At 37.7% G+C, this 23938-nt stretch overlaps 3 protein-coding genes and 1 non-coding gene across 13 annotated transcripts in view; 2 read left to right on the forward strand and 2 right to left on the reverse strand.

Moving 5' to 3' along the window:
• The window catches only part of TRIM23 (tripartite motif containing 23), a 31770-nt gene extending 16484 nt beyond the window's left edge, over window positions 1–15286 (reverse strand). Inside the window, exons 1-5 of one of the 2 annotated variants that reach the window (XM_026019385.2) lie at window positions 14744–15286; window positions 8562–8724; window positions 7688–7809; window positions 3480–3758; window positions 2302–2484 (exon numbers count right to left, since the gene is read on the reverse strand). In XM_026019385.2, coding sequence (XP_025875170.1) covers window positions 2302–2484; window positions 3480–3758; window positions 7688–7809; window positions 8562–8724; window positions 14744–14824 — 828 coding nt within the window. In that variant the 5' untranslated portion in view covers window positions 14825–15286. The remainder of the gene's footprint in view (window positions 1–2301; window positions 2485–3479; window positions 3759–7687; window positions 7810–8561; window positions 8725–14743) is intronic. The other variant, XM_072750053.1, reaches the window with a different exon arrangement.
• On the reverse strand, window positions 421–530 carry LOC112908463 (U6 spliceosomal RNA). The gene has a single exon (XR_003232935.1). It is a non-coding gene; the product is annotated as a U6 spliceosomal RNA (small nuclear RNA).
• Window positions 15287–15514: 228 nt separating the features above from the next.
• The window catches only part of TRAPPC13 (trafficking protein particle complex subunit 13), a 39725-nt gene continuing 31301 nt past the window's right edge, over window positions 15515–23938 (forward strand). For 8 of the 9 annotated variants that reach the window (XM_072750054.1, XM_026019395.2, XM_026019403.2 and 5 more), the window contains exon 1: window positions 15515–15656. In XM_072750054.1, coding sequence (XP_072606155.1) covers window positions 15611–15656 — 46 coding nt within the window. In that variant the 5' untranslated portion in view covers window positions 15515–15610. Of the gene's footprint in view, window positions 15891–23938 lie in introns of all 9 variants that reach the window. The other variant, XM_072750059.1, reaches the window with a different exon arrangement.
• Window positions 15522–20082, forward strand: SHLD3 (shieldin complex subunit 3). Its single transcript, XM_072750066.1, has 2 exons — window positions 15522–15656; window positions 18729–20082. The coding sequence occupies exon 2, from the start codon at window positions 18844–18846 to the stop codon at window positions 19597–19599; it is 756 nt and encodes a 251-aa protein (XP_072606167.1). The 5' UTR covers window positions 15522–15656; window positions 18729–18843; the 3' UTR covers window positions 19600–20082.

Here is a 23938-nt window from a genome sequence, read left to right on the forward strand (position 1 = left end):
AGGATCACGCCCTAGGCTGTAGGCGGCGCTGAACCGCTGAGCCACCAGGGCTGCCCCCACATTAGTATCTTGAAGAGCATTCCTGACAGAAAGAAGAGCAAGTACCCAAGAAGACCCTTTCTGATCTCAACTCCTGTTGCGCTCTCCTCTGTCACTCTACTCTAGTTGCATTTAGCCTCCCCACAGTTGTTTTGTTTTTATCAAACTATAGCTGACATACAATGTTATATTAGTTCCAGATGTACAACCTATTGATCCGACAATTCTACACATTACTCAGTGCTCACCACAATTAAGTATAGTCACCACCTGTCATCATACAAAATTATTACAATTTGACTGACTATATTCTTCCCTATGCTATGCTTTTATTTGTGATTTATTTATTTTATAACTGGAAGTCTGTACCTCTTAATCCTTAAAAATATGGAACACTTCGTAAATTTCTTAATGATCCTCACACTGGCACCATGTTAATGACCTTTGCTGTATCATTCCAATTTCAGTATATGTGCTGCTGAAGTGAGCACTCCACACAGTTTCTTAAGTGCAGCAGGTACTTCAGAGCCTTTGCACTTGCTCTTCCCTCTGCCTGGAATGCTTTTCCCCCAAATATTAGCATGGTTCCCTTTCTCTTCTGCTTTACCTCTTTGCTCAATGTCCCTTTTTCAGGAAGTCTATCCACGAACACCCCATATAAAAGCACACTCTCCCTTTTTCTTGTTTTTCTCCAAAGCATCTAACCTATTTTGACCCCTTTCCCGTATTAGAATGTAAACTGAAAAGGCAGAGCTTTCTGACTTACATAGCAGTGTCTCCTTAGCTAGAACAGTGCTAAAAGAGTGTTTAAAACTTTTGTGTTCAGGAAATGTTGATTGAATGAATGAATAAAATATTTCCATTCTAGCACAAAGTGTTCAATAGAGCCTTCTGTGAGGATGGATACATTCTGTGTCTGCATGGTCTAATATGGTAGCCACTAGCTATACTTACTTGAATATACTTGAAATGCAACCTGTGAAACTAAAAACCAAACTTTGTATTTTATCTGATCTTTAATTTAAACTTAAATAGCCATATGTGGGTAATGACTACTATATTTGACAAAGCAGTACTAGAATTATCCCCCAATGATTTAGCTTTAAATTTGTTTGATTACCAAAGAAAAACATTGCATTTTGTATGTCCCTGAATATTCCCATCTGAAAATATTCCTTTCTCCTGCACAACTCAATTTTAAAAAGCCAGTCTGTAACTATCCCTTTAGTTCCTTCCTTCTCTTTACAGCTAAATTTCTTAAAAGTTAAACACACTCACTTCCCAACACCCACTTACTCTTCAATTCACTGGAGGGTATCATCCCCATTATTTCACAGATCTAAGAAATTCAATACCTTAATTAAATTATTACCTTGGCCCTATTACCCCTCTCCAAATTCTTCCTCCTCCCCCACTAGTGCATGAAATCACCATCCACTCACTTGGGCAAGATAAAAATCTAGGCAACATGCCAGACCCTTCAAGTTACTTATACAATCAATATTATCAATCACTAAGACCTACCCATTCCACTACTTTAAAATCTCATGCCCATCTACTTCTCTCCATTCTCACTACTGTAGCATTAAAGGCCATAAACATTTCTCAATCAGATAATTTCAGCAGCCTCCTGTTAATAGGTCTCCCTGCTTCCAATTCATTTTCTACACTGAAGAGCTACCTTTCTTAATACAAATCTGATTATTTTATTCCTATGCTAATTTTTCAACTACTCATCACTACCCTTGTTATAAAGTCTAAACTCTTTAACGTGGCTAACAAGATCCTGCATGATTTGGCCCTTCACTCTCAACATTTTTTCTCGCCAGGCCCCATCCAATACTCAAAGTTCCAAGTGGACTGAACGGAGTTCAATACTACGTCCAATTCTCACTTCCAGGCATTTAACATACTCTTTCCTCAGTGGGACAACTCACTCCCACCCTACTTTTCTCACTGACTACATATTCTTCAAGTCTCAGTTTGGTACCCTGTATTCTAGGAAGCCTTCCCTGACTCAGCAAATTAATGTTCTTCTTATGCATTGCCAAGGCATCCTATACTTCAGCCACAAAAAAAAGTTGCCACACCTGAAACTTTTTTCTACAACAGACTATAAATTCCATGAAGACTTAGACTTTTTAAAAAACTTATTTTCAGTGACTAGTGCAGTACTAGCACAATGTAATTGCTCAATAAGAAAATAAAAGGTTAGAGGTAAAAAGGGTAAAAATATAAAGAAAGAAGAAAAAAAGTCCTTACATGTTCTGTGTGAGCCATTCCAATTCCATCTTCTACTATTTGTTCTCCTCCTTCAATGTGCTGAACGATTCCAACTAATTTTCTGGAATAATCTGAAATTTCCTCAGTGAAGGTCCGTATGCAATGAGCCATATCTAAAATTGATGCTCGGATCTGGTTAGCTTCTGGTTCCAATACTGAATGCTAAAGTGCAACAAAATTATAGAAAAGAACTCACAGTAATGACTAATGACATAAAATGCTATTTAAATCACTCCAATGATAAAAAAAAAAAAGAGAGATAGAGAGAGAAGCATCAACCACAAGTGGCTTTTATAACACATATATAAAAAGCACAAGATAACAAATACTAATTTACCTTCACCCCAAAACTATTTATCCTTCAAAGAAATAATTTAGAATTTGGGAATCCATTTATTGTTAAATAATAGTCCAAGATGGGGCACCTGCATGGCTCAGTTGGTTAAGCATCCAACTCTAGATTTCAGCTCAGGTTTGTGAGATCTCAGGTTTGTGAGTTCCAGCCCCATATCCTTGCCCCCATCAGGCTCCATACTGGGCATGAAACCCACTTAAGATTGCGGGTAGCCGAGTGGGTTAAGCCTCTGACTCTTGGTTGCATCGCAGGTTGTGATCTCAGGGTCATGGATGGAGCGCCACATCTGGCTCTGTGCTCAGCACAGTCTGCTAAAGTTTCTCTCCCCCTCTTCCTCAGTCCCTCCCCCCACCATGTTCCCTTTCTTTCTCTAAAATAAATAAATCTTAAAAAAGATATTCTCTCTCCCTACCCATCCACCCTCTCCCTCTCCTTCCCTCCCTCCCTTAAAAAAAAAAGAATCCAAGAGACTCACTTTATAATTTTACCATAAACATCAGTTCATCAACAGACATAAATATTATCAACACAATCCAGTACATTATAAAAACATGCACACATAGAAATTTTGTTTCCTTCTGGAAAGCTATTTTTTAGTGAACAAAAAATCATAAAGCCTCTCTGAAATTTTTGTTATGACATTCAGAAATTAAATCTTTCATTTCTTTTCATGCTACCAAACTCAATTCATTCATCACTGAACTCTTCTTCAATCCCTACTTGGCATAAAGAACCAGATCAATGGAAACAAATGGCAGGCTGGTAAACTAGATAGAGTCATCCAGTCTAATTATATTCATACCTTGTGACCTTGGTGTTTTCCATATTCTTTGCAGACACAGCACATAAGTGGGCTAGTTTGACAGCCTTCTTCCAAGCAAACAAACTCAATGGCATGTACCTGATGCTGAGAGCACATGGTTTTCTCATGAGGTTTATCAGCTAGAGGTACTCGTCTGTGTTTTGCTAATGTCTTTGTAGAATGAGTAACTTGAGAACACTCTGAGCACAAATGAGTTGCACATACAGTGCAATATACAGACGCAACGTGAGCTTCATCTTCATCGCAACGAATGATGCTCTAATAAACAAAAAATTAATGTCTTCAAACTGAACCTCAATCACTGGAACATGACAAATTTTAAAATATAAAAGCCCATAATCTTTTTTGACTGACCAAGCTTTATATATGAAATATTGGTAATTAAGTAAAAAGGTCATTTACAATTCATCTAAGAAAGTATTCATTTCTATAGGAAAGTGATAAGCTATTTCCAAAATTGATTATCAATATATGCTATGAATTTGAGGCCAAAATAAAACTGTTCTCAGAGATACACAGTGTAAAGATATCTTCCATGGAGTCCTTTAATTTTACATAAAAGATATTGAACAATAAAGGCTGGAAATCTTTTTAGGACTAAAAAAAACTGATAACAAATATATCCCCACTGCTTTATTTTTTTTTTTAAGATTTTATTTTTAAGTAATGTCTACACCCAAAGTGGGGCTCAAACTTAAAACCCTGAGGTCAAGAGTTCCATGCTCTACTGAGATAGCCAGGTACTCCTGACACTGCTTTAAATACTACTTAACATAGAGATATATAGAAAAAAAGAGAAATCCAAATGTTATTTTGAGAAGATGTGTAGACAAGAATCAGCTACAAAGTTTTTAAAAATATAGATGCCCAGACTCTAACCTAGGAAATACCTATTCCAATAGGCTTAGAAGCCTGAGCTGTTTTTTTGTTTTTTGTTTTTTGTTTTTTTTTAACTCCACAGGTGAGTTCACTGCACAATCCTGGCTGAAAAAGCACTGAGTTAACCAAATAAAAAATAAATAAAATCTATGTTGTATATAAGCTTTTAAATATTATTTCTAATTTTCATGAATTACTAAAAAGCATTCAAATTGAAAAACTTTACATGTTAGATAATCAAGAATGTTTTGAAACTTATGCTTAATAAAGGACCATAACTGGAAAGGGAGAAACTTGGAATAAATTGTTCCAGAAATAAAAATTAGAAAATATATCAATGGTGTCATTTAATATCACATTAAATTAAGAAATGAAAAAAAAATAAAATAATTTTAAAAATAAATAAATTTTAAAAAGTAAATTAAGAAATGAACTCAAAAGTAAACATTTTTTACTTGCAATTTTGAGAAACACATACACATAAAACTAAAAATTCATGTCTTCTGTTTTCCAGACATGAAAAATAATTTACAAGGTCAATATTAGACAATATTCTAATGTCTTTTGAAAGATAAAGATATAGCACATGAAAGAACTACAAAAATTTTAGAAAACAGTGCTCCCCACAACTCTGTGGTCAACTAATCTTCAACAAAGCAGGAGAGAATAGCCAATGGAAAAAACACAGTCCCTTCAACGAATGGTGTTGGGAAAACTGGACAGCCACATACAGAAGAATGAAACTGGACCGTTTTCTTACACCATCCACAAAATTAAATTCAAAATGGATTAAATACCTAAATGTGAGACAGGAATCTATCAAAATCCTAGAAGAGAACGGAAGCAACCTCTGGGATCTCAACCACAGCAAATTCTTACTAGACACATCTCCAGGGGCAAGGGAAACAAAAGCAAAAATGAACCTTTGGGACTTCATCAAGATAAAAAGAGCTTCTACAAAGCAAAGGAACCAGTCAACAAAACTAAAAGGCAACCTACAGAATAGGAGAAGGTATTTGCAAATGACACATAGATAAAGGGCTAGTATCCAAAATCTATAAAGAACTTACCAAAATCAATACCCCCAAAATAAAAAAATCCAGTTAAGAAGTGGTGGAAGACAGGAACAGACATTTCTCAAAAGAAGATATATATATAAAGAGTAAACAGTCACATGAAAAACTGTTCAACATCACTCAGCATCAGAGAAATACAGATCAAAGCCATAATGAAATGCCACCTCACATCAGTTAGAATGGCTAAAAGTAACAACTCAGAAAATAACAGATGTTGGGGAGGATGCAGGGAAAGGAAAACCCTTTGCTTTGAGGGTAGGAATGCAAACCAAAGCAGCCACTCTGGAAAACAGTATGAAGCTTCCTCGAAAAGTTAAAAAAAAAAACAGAACTACTCTACAACTCAGCAATTACACTACTAGGTATTTATCCAAAGGATACAAAAATAGTGATTCAAAGGGGCACATGCACCCCAATGTTTGTAGCAGCACTATCCACAATAGCCAAAATATACAAAGAGTCCAAAAGTCCATTAACAGATGAACAAATATGTATATATAGATACAATGGAATATTAGCCATAAAAAGAATGAAATCTGCAAAATTGTGGATGGAACCAGAGGGTATTATGCTAAGCAAAATAAATCAGTCACACAAAGACAAATGATTTCACTCATGTGTGGAATCTAACAAACAGAAAAAGATGAACATAGGGGAAGGGAAGGAAAAAGACATTAAAATAAAAACAGAGACGAAGGCGAACCATAAGAGATGCTTAACTACAGGAACAACCTGAGGGTTGCTGGAGGGAAGGTGGATTAGGGAATGGGGTAAGTGGGTGATAAACATTAAGGAGGGCAATTATATACGAGCACTGGGTGTTACAGGCAACTGATGAATCACTAAATTTAACCCTGAAACTAATACTATACTACATGTTAACTAACTTGAATTTAAATAAACTCTTTAAAGAAAAAAAAAAAGTGTTCCAGTCTGAAATTCACTTCAGTGAATCACTTTACATAAAGAAATCATGACCTAATAAAAAAGAGGTAGAAATCAATGACTCTTTTTCCTTGATACTGAACCTATGGTTTTAAAGTTGATCACCAAAATCACTAACTGTTATTTACTACAACTATTATATCTAGTACAATATATGAGCTATGGCGACAATCCTTCAAGCATTAAAAATGTATTTTAAGGGGCGCCTGGCTGGCTCACTCTAGAGCACGCAACTCTTGATCTCAGGGTCATGAGTTCAAGCCCCACATTGGGCATGGAGCATACTAAATTTAAAAAATAAAAATAAATAAAAATAAAAATGTATTTTAACCTGTGTTAATGAGCTTCATTCTAATATTTACTGGACGATCAGCCTGTTGGATAAAGAGAGTATACTTACACACAATTTAAACTTTTCATGAAGATATTTATTTATTTTTTTTTTTTTAATTTTTATTTATTTATGATAGTCACAGAGAGATAGAGAGGCAGAGACACAGGCAGAGGGAGAAGCAGGCTTCATGCACCGGGAGCCCGACGTGGGACTCGATCCCGGGTCTCCAGGATCACGCCCTGGGCCAAAGGCAAGCGCCAAACCGCTGCGCCACCCAGGGATCCCTAAACTTTTCATGAAGATATTTAATAGTAATAATTCCCTCAGGAGCTACTGCTATTTTTAAGGCATTTGGCCTCTACATTAAATGGCCTTTTTCAAGGAGTTCCTCTTTCTTTGTGCTGTACTATTTACTGTTGATTCACTTTTGCATCCTTGGTTTAATGTAGCTTACACCTTCTTCTTACCATTCCATAACCTTCTTACTCTTTTTTTTTTTTTTTTAATTTTTATTTATTTAGGATAGTCACACAGAGAGAGAGAGAGGCAGAGATACAGGCAGAGGGAGAAGCAGGCTCCATGCACCGGGAGCCTGACGTGGCATTCGATCCCGGGTCTCCAGGATCGCGCCCTGGGCCAAAGGCAGGCGCCAAACCGCTGCGCCACCCAGGGATCCCACCTTCTTACTCTTTGACTTTATCCTTGGGTAGAACTGAATTATAATAAGGAGATAAGTTTATATATAAAACATACTTTGGGTATAGTATTTTCAGAGAATTGCTATTTAGCTGGAAATATTGCTGCCTATAAACCTGAAATATAATGAAAAGTTGTGTTTCTAGAATCCTATCTGCTGGAGCAAGTGAGGTAAGATTGTGCTTTTAATGCAAAGATTTTAAATTAAAAGAAAAAATTCATACTCATAATAAATATTTCACATGTTCTATCAGTACCTCTCCAGATATTCCAATGGCTTCTTCTGCAGCTCCATATTGACCAATATGTCCATTCTGCAGTCGTTCCAAAAGCTCCAATAAAGCAAAATTTTTTTTCAATCCCCAAACACCTGAATCTCCTAGAATATAAAAATAACAACTAAATCTAACAAAATGGACTGTTAATAATTTTACCTTTACTATACCTCAATAGTAATTTGTCATATATTTTAATCATTAATATCTAAATTTTCAAAATTCAAATTTCCTCATTATCTTTTTATGTTAGAACTATTGTCTTGCTAAAATTCTCTTTAAAAAACAATTCCTTAGCATTGCAAGTAGAAACATATTTAAAGTTCTACTATTTTTCTATCATTTAACTCTATAAATCCTATCATTGATTTTTACTACATATATTAAACCAAAGGCTTTAAAATATTTTTTATATCAACTTTCAGTAAGAAACATATTTTCAATTACAACACAGAATAGCATACGTTTATTTATATATATATCAATAATTTTTTTAAATATGTGTATATATACATCTGAAACAAGAGTTTCACACACCAATATTCACCCTTACAGTGTGCAACACACCCACATTTTTGTTCTATTTCTTCTTTTAAAAATCATGCTCACAGCCAATTAAACTGATTTTATAACTACAAATAAGCTATGATTCATGTCTGAAAACCACTGTAAGAAACATACACTTAACCTAAAATAACTCCTTAGTAAAATGGAACTCAAACAGGTAAACATAATCTTTTTTCCCCACCTCTCATTTAAACTAGAATCTGCAGCACTCAATGATTATAAAAACTCTTTTTCACACAAATAAAACAAGCAATTTTAAATCTTAAATACATACAATGTATTTTCCTACCTAGATCTGTTACTTGTCGATCAAAAGGGCAACGGATTGCTCTTCCATGAAGAGGCAGGCGGGTAAGACAGTCATGACAGACTGTGTGGCCACAAAGCAGAAGGCGAGGAACTTTATCTCCTTGCAAAGAAAAGACATCTTCACAAACTCCACACTCCAGCACCTGGTGTTTGGAAAGGAAACGTGCTCTTTGAATGATTTTTTTAAATATTTTATTTATTTATTCATGCGAGAAGGAGAGAGAGAGAGAGAGAGAGAGGCAGAGACACAGGAAGAGGGAGAAGTAGGCTCCGTGCAAGGAGCCCGACGTGGGACTCGATCCTGGGTCTCCAGGATCAGGCCCTGTGCTGAAGGCAGCGTTAAACCACCAGGGCTGCCCCTCTTTGAATGATTTTAAAAGCACACATTCTTCAGGCCAAAAACTCAATCTAATACACTAAATCGATCTTGTTACATTATTCCTCCATGAAAAAAAGTCTCGGTCATAAAATGTTAAATCACCTTGTATCATTTTATCTGACAGACCCTACAAAAATTACATCATAGTAAAATCACCTTGAAATATCAAAGGTTAGGGACCAAGATAATGTTGTAAATTAACATCATCTTTCTCTTTTGAAAATTATGACTTGATTCATTGTATCTGAATCTGTGTAACATATTATTCTATCAAAGTTGGGTGCTTAAACAATTTTTCTGCAATTACCTACCCCCAAAAGACCATCATTAATTTGAACAGAAATCATTTGAATTATGTACTAGGGTAACAATTATCATTTATAAATGATAATGAACTTGTTCATTACAGAGTGTAATTTTCAAATATTTTCTAGTATCCACTTATATTACATCATGTAAAGTAAAGAAAGCAGTCAGCTAAGACTTGAATTTCAATTCGTTGTTCTCAATTAATAAATATGCCCCTGGGTTAGGAAATATTTTGTCTATATAGTTCCAATTACAGGCACATGACTTGCCTGAGACCACGTAGTCAAAAGAATGGCAACAAGAATCGAGCATATTCTGTTTCCCAAGTCCATGAGGTTATGTTTTATAATTAATCAACTATTTTTTTTTTTTATCAATGAAGCACTCTTGGTACCTTTATTTCCCAATATATCTGAAGTGTTATACAATTTTAATTTATTTTTAAAAATACCCACACTGAAATGTTCAATTGTACCACAAACTCCTAAGTCAGCTATCCATGACCTGTGACAATCTGGTCTCTGTCCTACTGCTTCACTGACACCCACTTAAGACTCAATTCCCAAACTATATAAAAAAATGTGTAGTTTCCAAAACATGACACACTGTTTTTGCCTCTTTTTTTATGCTAATGCCAAGGAAATAAACATTCTTCGAGTGGATCTTTTTTTTTTTTAATTAATAAACAAATTTCTAAACAACTGTATTTGTCAGTCTACCCACAGCTCTGTCCAAGTGAAATAACCACACTATCTCTTGGGCCATCATGCACCACAGATAAGTGTTTATCTTAACATTGAAACACTTTAATTCCATTATTGGCTTCCAGCCTGTCTTTCCCTCTTAGACCAAAAAGCCCTCAGAAACTGGGCATCCCAAACAATCCAGTACTGGTGTGCTTATATAAATAAATCTGACAAAATAAAAAATTAAAAACAGTTCAGCTCAACCACCATCCCCCAACAAATACACAATGCAAGGTAAAAAAGAAAAGAAAAAAAAAGAAAATCCACATGGAAATAAGACTTAATCCATTAAAAATTTAAAATCAACTCTAATTAATTTGGACTTCGTGCATAAAATACAAACCCTCACTGTAAACTGAACATTCATAATTGGCTTACACCCCAGTATGGTTCAAAAGAGGCTTAAATGTAACATACATATCAAGAGAAAAGACATAAAAACAGCTCTTTAAACATATGAAAAGATGTTCAATCTCACTCAAAGCACTTTGAAACGCACTTAAATCTAAACCAATATATTTTTTCAGATTAGATCAAACAGGTGGAAAACCCTTTGTGTAATCCTTTGTGTCAGCAAGTGTGTGGGAAAACAGATATTCTTAAACTTACTGACTGCTGTGAAATGTTTACTAAAACAGGCTTTAAGAAAGGCAATTTGACAATACCTATCAAAAGTTTACTTAGCTTAATAGTTGTATTTACAGAAATATATCTGACAAATATATCACAAGGGTGTGACAAGATCTCTAGATCATTCCTTACAGCGCCATTTGCATTTGCAAATGATGGGAAACAAAATAAATAGGTATCAGTATAGACTGGAAAATAAATTATAGTATATTCATATACTGCAAAACCACGCAGTCTGTTGAGAAAGAGGTAGTTTCTTATGTATACACACAGAATTGTTTCATATGAATAAAGAAAAGTGAAAAATACATAGAATATTTAGCTTTTGCATAAAGCTGGGGAAGAAAGAGCATATATTTATATATGTATTTTTATACAGGCACACTATCTTTCTAGCAGTATACACAGGAAACGGATTACACTGGAATAGTAAATGGCTTCCTATGAGGAAGGAAAACAGATGGGAAGAGTTACACATAAATTGTATTATACACAGACACTTAAATGTATCTTACATTTTTTAAAAAGGCAGGACAGAAGTTTCATTTAAATATCCTCGCTTAACATAAGAAAATGCTCTGCATCACTTGCCATCAGGGAAATACAAATCAAAACCACAATGAGATACCACCTCACACCAGTGAGAATGGTCAAAATTAACATGACAGGGAACAACAGGTGTTGGAGAGGATGTGGAAAAAAGGGAACCCTCTGCCCTGTTGGTGGGAATGTGAACTGGTGCAGCCACTCTGGAAAACTGTGTGGAGGTTCCTCAAAGAGTTAAAAATAGATCTGCCCTACGACCCAGCAATTGCACTGCTGGGGATTTACCCCAAAGATTCAGATGCAATGAAACACCGGGACACCTGCACCCCGATGTTTCTAGCAGCAATGTCCACAATAGCCAAACTGTGGAAGGAGCCTCGGTGTCCATCGAAAGATGAATGAATGGATAAAGATGTGGTCTGTATATAAAATGGGATATTACTCAGCCATTAGAAACGACAAATACCCACCATTCGCTTCAACGTGGATGGAACTGGAGGGTATTATGCTGAGTGAAATAAGTCAATTGGAGGACAAACATTATATGGTCTCATTCATTTGGGGAATATAAAAAACAGTGAAAGAGATTAAAGGGGAAAACAGAGAAATGAGTGGGAAATATCAGAGAGGGAGATAGAACATGAGAGAATCCTAACTCTGGGAAGCGAACAAGGGGTAGTGGAAGGGGAGGCAGGCGGGGGGTGGGGGTGACTGGGTGATGGGCACTGAGGGGGGCACTGGGCAGGATGAGCACTGGATGATATGCTATATGTTGGCAAATTGAACTCCAATAAAAATAAATAAATAATATCCTCGCTTAAATATCAAATTCATTCAGATACAGAAAAGATACAATAGAATTAGATATAAAATAAATGCAACATTTTTATATATGTTCTTATTTTTGTAATACAATAAATTTATGACCATAACCTCCAAAGAATCAAAATAAATTTTAGTGCATTGATATCTTTTATCTCTGACCCCATAATTGCACAAGATGAAAGAACTTGAGTTGCTACCACAGGTTTTTTCAAAAAGCACTGGTAATATACCACAGATTTACAAACCAAACACGAGTCCAAAAATAAACTTACTAGACTATTTCACATCAACTCAATAAACAAGAGTGAGATATTCTTCCTTCAGTGTTTATGAATAGGAACTGTGGTTAACAGCACAAGGAATTAAATCCTAAATAAGAAAAAAGCTCTTAATTTTATCAACTTCACAAATATGTCAAATGGAGCTTCAAACTAATATCACATGTAAATTAAATTTTAATAAGCCAGACCATATTTTTTTTAAGTTCTTATTTTTTTAATAATCTCTACCCCAACATGGGGCTCGAACTCATGACTCAAAAATCAAGAGTAGCACACTCCTGCAGCTGAGCCAGCCCAGTACCCTAACCAGACTAAGAAGACTCACTCTGCAAATGAAACTTTCCTGGGGCACCTGGGTGGCTGAGCAGGTTGGGCGCCTGCTTTCAGCTCAGGTCCTGATCTCGGAGTCCTGGGATGGAGCCCCAAATCCAGGCCCCTGTTCAGCAGGGAGCCTGCTTCTCCCTCTCCATTTACCCCTTCCCCACACTCATGCTCGCTCTTTCTCTGAAATAAATTAAGAAAAAATTCGAAAACAAAAAAACTTTCCTGATTTTTTTTTCTTTTGGAATGTAAGTAATTTCATAACGTCAAATTTTGCCTTTAACTTCTCTAATTTGAAAAAACCCTGTCATTATCAACTCATTCACTAAACACATTATTTCACACTTTCACATTATAGACTTCAACTTTTACCTTCCAATGAATAATTTCTGCTTTCATCTACAAAAATGACAATTAGTTGGATTTTTAAAAATTTATGCCATCATACCCCTTACAAATTACGGCATAAGGATCTTGACGAAAAGGACTACCCTCCTGCACAGCTCAGGCACATTCTATGTGTGAAGACAAAAAACACACAAAGTGAACCTCTAACATATCAAACTCTGTGCTGTAACAAATTTGAGTCATATGAGGCTTTCATATATATATATATATATATATAGAGAGAGAGAGAGAGAGAGAGAGAGAAAGAGATTTTAAGGCAACTAGAGTAACAATAATAGATACACCAATAATATCCATTGTAATTACAACTTGATTCAGTATAATTCACAAAATAATCTCCAGGGATCCTCTATTTAGGTAAAGCACAATTTAATAAATAAGACTCCGATCATACAACGTGTCTAACAACAGTGACCCTCTGTATCTCAGATAAAGCTGTGTACCTTCAGGGTACCTTTATTAATACACAAAGGCCAGGCGAATTCAAAGCCATCAACAAGTGATAGCATACCTGTGAGCAGAAATGTTGTAGCATTTGTTGTTATAGGAGACTAACAATAGGTGAAGAATCACAGATGGGTCTTACCAAGATCTTAAAATAACTTCAGATATTATCTGGAATATTGATTCTCAACCATTAAAATCACATTAAAATCGCTTCTAGGGATGTTTAAAAAAAATATGCTGATGTCGAGTTAATCAGAACTGGGGGAGGAGGTGTGTATCAGCAGGGTTTGTTTGTTTGTTTGTTTGTTTGTTTGTTTAAGTCCTCAGTTATTGGGGGCTCAGCGGCTTAGCACCTGTCACGATCCTGGAGACCTGGGATAGAGTCCCACATTTGGCTCCTGCATGGAGCCTGCTTCTCCCTCTGCTTGTGTCTCTGCCTCTGTTTCTCATGAATAAATAAATAAAATCTTAAAAAAAAAAAAAGAAAAAAAAGTCCTCAGTTATTCTACTATGTAGCCAGTAATGACAATTACCAATAACTCAGATTACAACAATCCTGAAAGTTATCACAAGACACTGAGATCAGTTCTCCCTTGCACATCTTCCCATAGGTCGAGAGTGGAGGGCAAGGATGAATCCCACGTATTTCAATTGATTTTTCTTTCTTTCTTTCTTTCTTTTTTTTTTTTTTTTTAGATTTTATTATTTACTTATTCATGAGAGACACCGAGAGAAAGAGACACAGGCAGAGGGAGAAGCAGGCTCCGTGCAGGGAGCCCGGCATGGGACTCGACCCCAACCCCGGGTCTCCAGGATCACGCCCTGGGCCGAAAGCGGCGCTAAACCGCTGAGCCCCCTGGGATGCCCCCACCTGATTTCTTAATCAATGAATCTTGAAGCATGTAAGCACACTAGAATTTGGAACCTGAAGCACAGGGCAATCCCCATATCCCAATGCCCAGCCACGCTGCTGCTGGGACGCGTCCCAAACGTGTGGACAGTCCGTACTCACGAGCGAGGAGGGGCCCGACTAACCAACACCACACGTCTGGTGATAGGAGGAGGGCAATAATGAAAACCAGAGCTAAAAAGGCAGTCACCCCTGGATCTGTCTGAGGGGAGGAGAACGGAGGGGGGAGGGGAGGGGAGGGCTAGTGACGCCAGGAGGGGCGCAGAGGCCCAGCGAAGACGGCGGAGCGCGGCCGCCAGACCTCAGGGACGAACCCAGGGGAGGCCGCAGGTGGGGAACACAGCACGCAAGGCCCCTCACCTTCACCACGGCCGTCCCGCGGCCGCCCTGCCGGCCAGCGTCCAGTCCCGCTCCAGGCTTGTTTACAATCAGGGTAGCCATCCTACGCGGAGCGGCGCCGCAGGAGCAGCCGTCACGGCCTCCAACGGAGGGGCGGGGCCCAGCCGCCTACCCAGAGGCCTCCGCGCTCGCCGCCGGCGCACAGGCGCAGTAGGACGCGCGGAGCGCCGCGGGGCTGACCTTTGCCCCTCTCCTTCCGCCAGTCCCTACCTCTTCGGCGGCGCCGCCTCGTGTATTTGAACGCTTTGCTGTTTGTATTCTTATTCAAAATGCGGTCTGCATCTGCAACTGGCAGAAGGGATACAAATAAAGGAAATTTAAAAAAAAAAGAAGGGATAAAGCAAGAAGCAAAGTTTCGAGGGGAAGCCCCCGCTTCGATCACCATCTTCGCCTAATGGCAGGCGAGACGCGGGATGGGGAGTGGACTACATCTCCCTGCATGCAATGCGGCTCTGCTTATAAACTACAAATCCCAGCTTGCAAAATCCTTGTCCGCCCGCGCCCCCCCTTCTGTGCGATGCGCGTCTTTGGGGCGCTGCGCGCTGTCACCAAGGAGTGGTTTCTTGAAATCGTGATGCGTGACTGCGGCTGGGAAATAGGGAGGTAATGGACAGGTGTCTAAGGAGCGAGGGATGGCTTCGGTGAAAGGAAGCCGCTGAGTCCGTCCGTGAAGGACGTGATAAAGAAGAGACTTGAAGGCGGCAGCAGCGCGGAGAACCCCGTGGGGAGCGAGGTGGAGCTTCGCGAACGTCGGCTCTTCCGTTCGCTTCCGGGCTGCGCTGAACCTGTGCGGCTGCCGTAGGCCGGGGGTCGGTAGCGCCGGTCAGGATGGAAGTGAATCCCCCCAAACAGGAGCACCTGCTGGCCCTGAAAGGTAGACTTTTACGCAGCCGACTCCCTGGAGTCTGTTTTGTCCTCTTCTCTCGCTGGTTCTCGAAGTGGTTGCCACAAAGACCCGGTCCCGGGGACTCAGGCCTCGTCTTTTCCTTCGACGCTGTTAGTGGCCGCCTTCCTGCCCTGCCCTGGGGCGACGAGCGGAAGGAGGGGGTTCTTCTCCTTGGGGCTCTCAGGTCTGACGGCCTCTCCCTAGAGAGGAACGGATAACCTGGTAAATCACCGGAGGTGGTACTGCTGCACCTGCCAGGCTGCAGGGGGTGTCGTGGGGATGGGACAGTTCATGTCAACCTCCGTTTTCTGTGCATGGCAAGAAAACTTGTAGTGAATTTGGTGATTTAGGGGAAAACCCACAGGGCTAGAATTCTTACTGTTTTCTGAAAACCTTTTGTTTAAGATAGCTTCAGCTTTATTTTCTCTTCTGCTTCCACAAACGTGTTTTTTCTTGTTTCTTTCTCTTTCTTTTCCTTTCTTTCCTTCTTCCCTCCCTTCCTTCCTCCCTCCTTCCCTCTCTCTCCCTCCCTCCCTCCCTCCCTCTACTGTGTGGTCACCAATAAATTCTTGGACTGAGCTGGGAAAAGGCTCAATAGATTACTTGAATTCAGTTAAGTTGCACTGACCTTCCTGGTTCCCAGTTGTGATGTGAGCATCAGACGTTCCAGAAGCTCACCAGTGCCATCCCTAACAAAATCAGATACTCCTAGCTGAGGATAATACGTATATCTCTGGCTGTAGGATTAACAAACGATATTAAAGTTGCTTTTAAGTATTTATTTATTTTTTTTTAATTTTTATTTATTTACGATAGTCACAGAGAGATAGAGAGAGAGGCAGAGACACAGGCAGAGGGAGAAGCAGGCTCCATGCAGGGAGCCTGATGCGGGACTCGATCCAGGGTCTCTAGGATCGCGCCCTGAGCCAAAGGCAGATGCTCAACCACTGAGCCACCCAGGGATCCCAGAAAACAACTGTATTAAATAATACGGCAATAGGATCTGGAAGCTCAGCCTGAGCAAATGAGCTAGACTGAAATGGGTTCTTCTATAGAAAAAGGGAAAGAAACTGTCTTTTCTTCTTCTTCTTAATCTCATGTGAAGTATGTGGAATAGATTTTACTTAATATCTATCAGAAATTTAAGAGACTTTTTCAGGATCACAGAGCTAGCAAGCGATTGGAGGCAATATTTTAGCCCAAGGCCTTTATCTTTCCAAGACTCCATGTTGCCTCCTGATGGAGGAGGCCGCATTTTCAGAGAACATTTTCCCATTAACTACTTTGACGGGGAATCTGAAACAGTTCTCTTAGCTGCTGGGTATCAATTTACGCAAACTGAAAGCTATTAAACGCCAAGTTACATTGCAGTGATGTGGAAGCTAAGTGCCATTGGGTATTTTAGTTTTCTATTATTCTTTATTTCCTGAAACAGAAGATCACCTGGGAAAGAGTATTTTAGCAGCCTAAGAGGACAAGTGCTGTGAAGTTCACTGATAGTTTCAGTTTTATTAAAGCTCCTCTGTATCATTGTTCCCCCTTGCTACTCAAGAATTTTCACAAGTTGTGGGGCACCTGCCTTGCTCAGTTGGTGGAGCATGTGACTCTCCATCTTGGGGTAGTGAGTCCAAGCCTCACATTGGATGTAGAGGTTACTTTAAAAAATAAAAAAATTTACTGAAAAAATTAATTGTCACAGATTTTAATTTTACTAATTATTGGATGCCAAGTGTACCAATTTATATAGTCATTTAAGTTTCTTATATATGTAAAATACTAAGAAGCTCTCCGAACCTTATCATCCTTGGAATACAATGTTGAATAAGTTCTTTAAAAAAAAAAAAAAAGGAAGAATTCTCAGTGCCATATTTTACAATGTAAGGAAAGGAAAAAATAAAACTATTATTAATGCTTTTAAGAATATGCTCTCTGTGTTTATGTTCATATTAAAATTATGGATGGTAAGGATCACAGTCATTTATGAATTTAAGTTGTCACATCTGTTAGTGGACACTGACAATAGGTAAAAAGAATCATTATGCGATTAATTACTTCTGACTTTTCAGAATCAGTGGTCAATGAATACTGTGACATCATGACAGGAGTTCCCACCCATCATCATTCTAGCAATAGGCGAATCCCTTTGAAAGGTTCTCTAATGATTTGGGGGAGAAGAAATACAACCTCTCATTTTTTTTTTTCCAACAGTAATTAGGATTTGAAAGAGCCTGAATTATGGCTCCTGCAACTTTGGACTTGGTTAGGAAACCTACCTATATGCTGAAATTTATTATCAATGACTTCATTTGGGGCAACTTGAAGACTTTGTTGTTAGGAGAGGGAAAAAAAGTGAGGTCTAGCCTTCCTCCTCCTCCTCTTCCTCCTCCTCCAAAGTGGAATTCAGGAGCCATGGTACCAAGGTCTTGATATTCTGAAAGTGCTCCATTTATACAAAAGAGACTGTCATAGACCCAGTTCCTAGCCTGGTTAAAATTCAGAGTTAAACTATTTTTATGTTATTAGTGTTTACAACTGCAAATGAAATAAAGTCATTAAGTATTCTATCTCTGTATTTGGTAGAATTCATATAATTTCAAAGTATTAAATGATCATTTTTCTTAAGGCATTAAAAATTACAATGATTTTCATTGTCCTCAATTCAGCTGTCTCAAATTTCTAAGTACCATAACATTTTTGTTATCTTCAGATGAATCTAGTATTCTAAGAATCACTAATTTACTCTGTTTTTTGCTATAGTCTTAAGATTATTATTACCTACTATGATAAAGATGGTAGTTCCAAGTCCTTTATATCTGTTAAGTTAGACACATTGACTACTGGCAGTGATCTTATAGGGCTGGCAGTGATCTTATAGGGCATCTAATCCAAATTCCTTTATTTTGGTAAGATAAAGCATTTCCAGTTTTGTGGATTAAATTTGCATTTACCAACAGTACTTGGTAAAATGTCATATTGGGATTGGTTTTGTCTTTTCTTTTTCCCTATTTGTGTGTAGGCTATCCCTACCATATCTTACTCTTTGCAATACTTCCACTTTAGGTCCTGTTTCCCTCTGATTTGGAAAGAGAGTCTTGTAATTATAAATTACATTCTAGCGCTGAGGAGCACATCTAAGAAATGTTCTCTTCATTAAGAGTAACTGGATTACTGCAGGATGACTACAGAAGTAATATTACATTATCGACCATATGAGAATGATCCCACACAACTGCTAAAAATTGCAGAGAAAGCAATTCAAGACTTTCCTACACGTCCACTAGCGAGATTTATTCCTTGGTTTCTGCATGATGGGTCCAAACTTCTACTCAAACCTAAAAGATCACCACCTGTGATTTCTGAAGAGGCAGCTGAAGATGTGAAACAGTACTTAACCATTTCAGAACACGATGCTAAATCACAGAGTTATGATTGCACAGTAGATCTTTTGGAATTTCAACCTAATTTAAAAAAAAGGAAGCACTTAATCCGGTCACACTCACTGAATGAACAGACTAATTGTGGAAATCTAGATAAACAATCAGAGAAGGGAAGACAGCACAAGAAGAGGTTTTGGAGTGTTTCACTTCCCAGCAGTAATTGTACTGAAAATATTTTTCCTTTGTCTAAGAAATTGCAAGATAGTTTAAAGGCACTGAATTTGCATTCACTTTACAGAGCAAGATGGACTATAGAGCACGCTATTTGTAACAACCAAACTCTGGAAGACATTTGGGCAAAACTCAATCAAATTATCAGGCACAATGAACTTCCATCTTGTAATGCAACCTTTCAGAGACACTTAGACCAAATATGGGTGTTCTGTGATATTATGTACTGTGAATATGTGGGAAATCTTCTTAAAGGAAGGTTAGCTCTTACTGGGAAAATGAATTTATTCATGCATAAATATGGTGTTATTTTTAGTATGTAATGAATTTCACTGTCAAAGAGAAGAATATTCTGAATAAACTGAATATGATCTGAAATAGTGAGATCAATAAATTTTTATGGGTTTTTAAATTTTTCATTTGACCCTTCACTAATACATCCTATTCATTCTTAATATTGTAAAAAGTTGTGTGGTAATTTGTATACCGTTGTTTTCTAGAAATAAATGTTTATCAGATGAGTTCTTAGACTTATCTATTAACTCAAGAGCTTTCTGGGTTATACTTTTAGTAGTCTTCTAAATGAATCGTGATAAATTACTTGTACCTAGTTTACAGGGAAAATGTTCTATTCCTTTTGTCCTGTTACTTTTCCAGTGGTTGAATTAGATATTGCCGTGAATGATAGCAGATAGTTTGGATTTTGGTAAAGCCTCAAAATGTAACATTGTAGTGTTTTTTCTTTTTTCCTTTAAAGCATAATAATTTTTTTTCCAAAAATAAAACCAGTTCTATTGCAAATGTTATTCAAGTAGCATGAACATAGTTCAAATTGGGAAACTAGACCAGACTCCACTGATGCTTCCAAAAATCTGTAACTGACAATTATTTGATGTGGAATTTTGAAACAAAAGTACAAAATGTATAATTTGCCATAGACCGTAATGTATCTTTAAGGATATAACTTATTTTGAAGGGAAATATCAAATGTAGATCAGAGATTCTTATTCTTTAATCTAGTACAAGTATTTCAGCCTTACTGATGGTTAATGCTGATTACTAGTTGACTGGTTCCTGTGAGTTTCCCGTAAGCAAAATGTTATAAATTGGGTTTACACTTCACGTCATAAAAGTACCCAAAGTGATCATACAATAAAAGTTATATGTAAAAATGTATTTATTTAGCAAATTTAAACTTTTATTTTAATTTTTATTTATTATTTATAATAGTCACACAGAGAGTGAGAGAGAGAGAGAGAGAGGCAGAGACACAGGCAGAGGGAGAAGCAGGCTCCATGCACCGGGAGCCCAACGTGGGATTCGATCCCGGGTTTCCAGGATCGCACCCTGGGCCAAAGGCAGGCGCCAAACCGCTGCGCCACCCAGGGACCCCCTATTTAGCAAATTTAAATACCTACCATGAGATAGATGTTAGAATGTAGTATGGAAGGAGAGAAACATGGACTTTGTTCTTACAGAGCTCATATGGAGTTATTCTCATTACAAGGTCAAACCAACTCCCTGGGAGAAAAAAAAAAGTAAGACTGTAGTCTTTCTGGAACGAAGACACACATTTGTCTTGTGGTGCTTGATTTGGTAAGGGCTCAATAATACATGTACATGCAATTTGGAGAGATTCTTCATAGCCTGAGTGAGCTGAGGTTGCTAAAGAGCAAACTACTAATTTTTTAAAAAATTATTTATTCATTCATTCATTCATTCATTCATCCATTCATGAGGGACACAGAGGCAGGGACACAGGGAGAGGGAGAAACAGGATCCCTGTGGGAACCCAATGTGGGACTTGATCCCAAGACCCAGGAATCACGCCCTGAGCCAAAGGCAGACACTCAACCACTGAGCCACCTGGGCATCCTCAAGCTACTAATTTTTAAATAGATAATCTTTTCCAATTAGGTTTCAGTCTGTCCAAATACTGTTTTAACTACTTTCAGTTACATTTTTATTGTCTCAAGTGAGCCTGCTGTCCAGAAAATAATCATCATGTGTATGAATGCTTCCAAATGTCTTTAAATAAAAAAATCACCAGGTCTGGAGGGAATTTCTGAGGTCACTTCTTCAGTAATTACTTCCTTTTTCTTTCCTTAATCATCTTTTCACCATGGACAGCTGCAGAAATGTCAAGAAGTTATTCAGTATTGCCAGCAAGCTTTGCAGCTTTGCAAATAAGAGTTGTTAATATTATTAGGCAGTCATAGACAGTGGATTTAATTTGTTTAGGTCTTATTTACCAGAAGGCTGCTAAACAAGGGTTAAAAGTTATGTAACTTGAACAGAACACAATTTTTTTCTGATGTAGTTTTATTATTTTGAAATGATTGTTCACAGCACTGAAAATACAAGGTACAATCAAGTCATGAGATTGTTATGGACGTTTTTTATCCGGATATCATACTTAAAAAAATATTTAAATTCAATTTAGTTAACATATACTGTATTATTAGTTACTGGGGTAGAATTTACTGATTCATCAGTTGCATGTAACATGCAGTGCTCATTATGTCACGTGCCTTCCTTAATGACCATCACCAAATTACCTCTTCCCCCCATTTACCTCCTTTCCAACCACCCTTAGTTTGTTTCCTAGAGATTAGTATCTCTTATGGTTTGTCTCCCTCTCTTTTGTCATCTTATTTGGTAATTCCTTCCCTTTCTGTATATTCATCCATTTTGTGTCTCAAATTCCATGTGTGAGTGAAATCATACGGTATTTGTCTTTCTCTGACTTATTTTGCTTAGCATAACACCCTCTAGTTCCATACATGTTATTGCAAAGTTTCATTCTTTTTGATAGCTGGGTAATATTCCATTTTTATGTGTATACCACACCTTCTGTATCCAGTCACCTATCAGTGGATATCTAGGTTCTTTACACATCTTGGCTATTATGGACATTGCTGCTATAGACATTGAGGTGCACATTCCCCTTTGAATCACTATGTGTGTATTCTTTGGATAAATACCTAGTAATGTAATTGCTGGGTTTTGGGGAGCTCTATTTTTAACTTTTTGAGGAATCTACATACTGTTTTTGCAGAGTGGCTGCCCCAGTTTCTATGCCCATCAACAGTGTGAGAGTGTTGCCCTTTCTCTACATCCTTGCCAACATCTATTGTTTCCTGAGTTGTTAATTTTAGCCAAGAATCACACTTTATTAAAAGAGTTTCAACGAGACTCCAAACTCTGGGAAATGAACAGGGGGTACTGGAATGGGAGGTGACAGGGGAACGGGGTGACTGGGTGACAGGCACTGGGGCACTTGACGGGATGAGCATGGGGTGTTATACTATATGTTGGCAAATCGAACTCCAATAAAAAATATATATATATGTTTTTAAAGTTTCTTTGCCTTCATATGTGGCAGATTTAAATTTTTCTCACTTGTATCAATTGCTTTCTACCTCTTTGAGAAGCAAGGAAAGAGCAATCAGACGTGGAAAACTCAAGGTTGAGTTATACGGCAAATAGTGCTCCTGATTTCAAAAGAAGGAGAGATCCGTTTCTGATCTACCTAGACAATACTTAGGTAATTAAGACCTAAGAATTTAGAATCCACTGCTACTTTGAAGCTTTTTAGAGTATTTAGAACCTTAGGACTGATGATTCTAGCACTAGCTAATAGAAGGACTCTGCACTATTTCTCATTTCCACTGTTAAGTCATAGATTTGGAAGATAATTGGGGACACAAGAATGTGCACAGAAAGGTGAGTCTCTGAGGGCATTTGATAAAGTACTGATAGCATTTACTATTTAGGAAAGTGGTAGCAGTACCATAATATTATTTTTTACCTGACAACCTCTCTACCTTCAGATAAATGTGAAATTCAATAAACGAAAGATGTGGAGGGTATCATATGTATTTAACTTCATTTGCCAATTCATCAAATATCTTAAAGGCCATTTTTTCGAGAATTTCAGAGATGAGCTCCTGCATGATGATTCACTTTGATATAATGTGTTCAAATTGCCCAGAATTCACAGTTCACAAACTTGAAATTATTCAGAGACTAGACAGGCAAGACTATAGAAAATAGTTAAGGACTCTGAACTTGAAGAAGATTCTCCCTAATCTAATTCTTTCATGTTATTTCCAAGCAAAATGTATACACAAGTTGAACTTGGCCCAGTTCATTAGTTCATTAATTTCATAAATTATTGAAGACTTACACACTTTTTTTTAAATAAGATAACAGTTGAAACCTAGATTTCATAATAATGTCTGTGTTTTGGGAGTTCCAATGAGAATGGTGCCACACATGACGCTAGTTGCTGTGCGTAGTGATTACGTGATTTGGCACTTGGCTGAAAATCACATACTCTTTTTGCCTCTTTAATTTTTGACCAAGAATCTTTTTTAACATTGAAGGCTGAATGTAAGATTATCTTTTAATAACCAGTGCTTTACTGGGGTGCCTAGGTGGTTCAATGGGTTAACCCAACTCTTGACTTCTCAGGTTGTGATTTCAGAGTTATAACATCAAGCCTGGCTTCAGGCTCCATGCTTCTCTCCCTCTCCTTCTGACCTTCCTCCCATCTATATGTACTCTCTCTAAATATATAAAGTGAATACATCTTTTAAAAATGAATAACCAGTGCTTTATATTTCCTCTGCCAGGTTTGTTAAACCTTACTTTTTTGTT

This window comes from Vulpes vulpes, chromosome 2 (assembly GCF_048418805.1).
Source record: "Vulpes vulpes isolate BD-2025 chromosome 2, VulVul3, whole genome shotgun sequence".
In the NCBI taxonomy this organism is placed as follows: Eukaryota; Metazoa; Chordata; class Mammalia; order Carnivora; family Canidae; genus Vulpes; species Vulpes vulpes.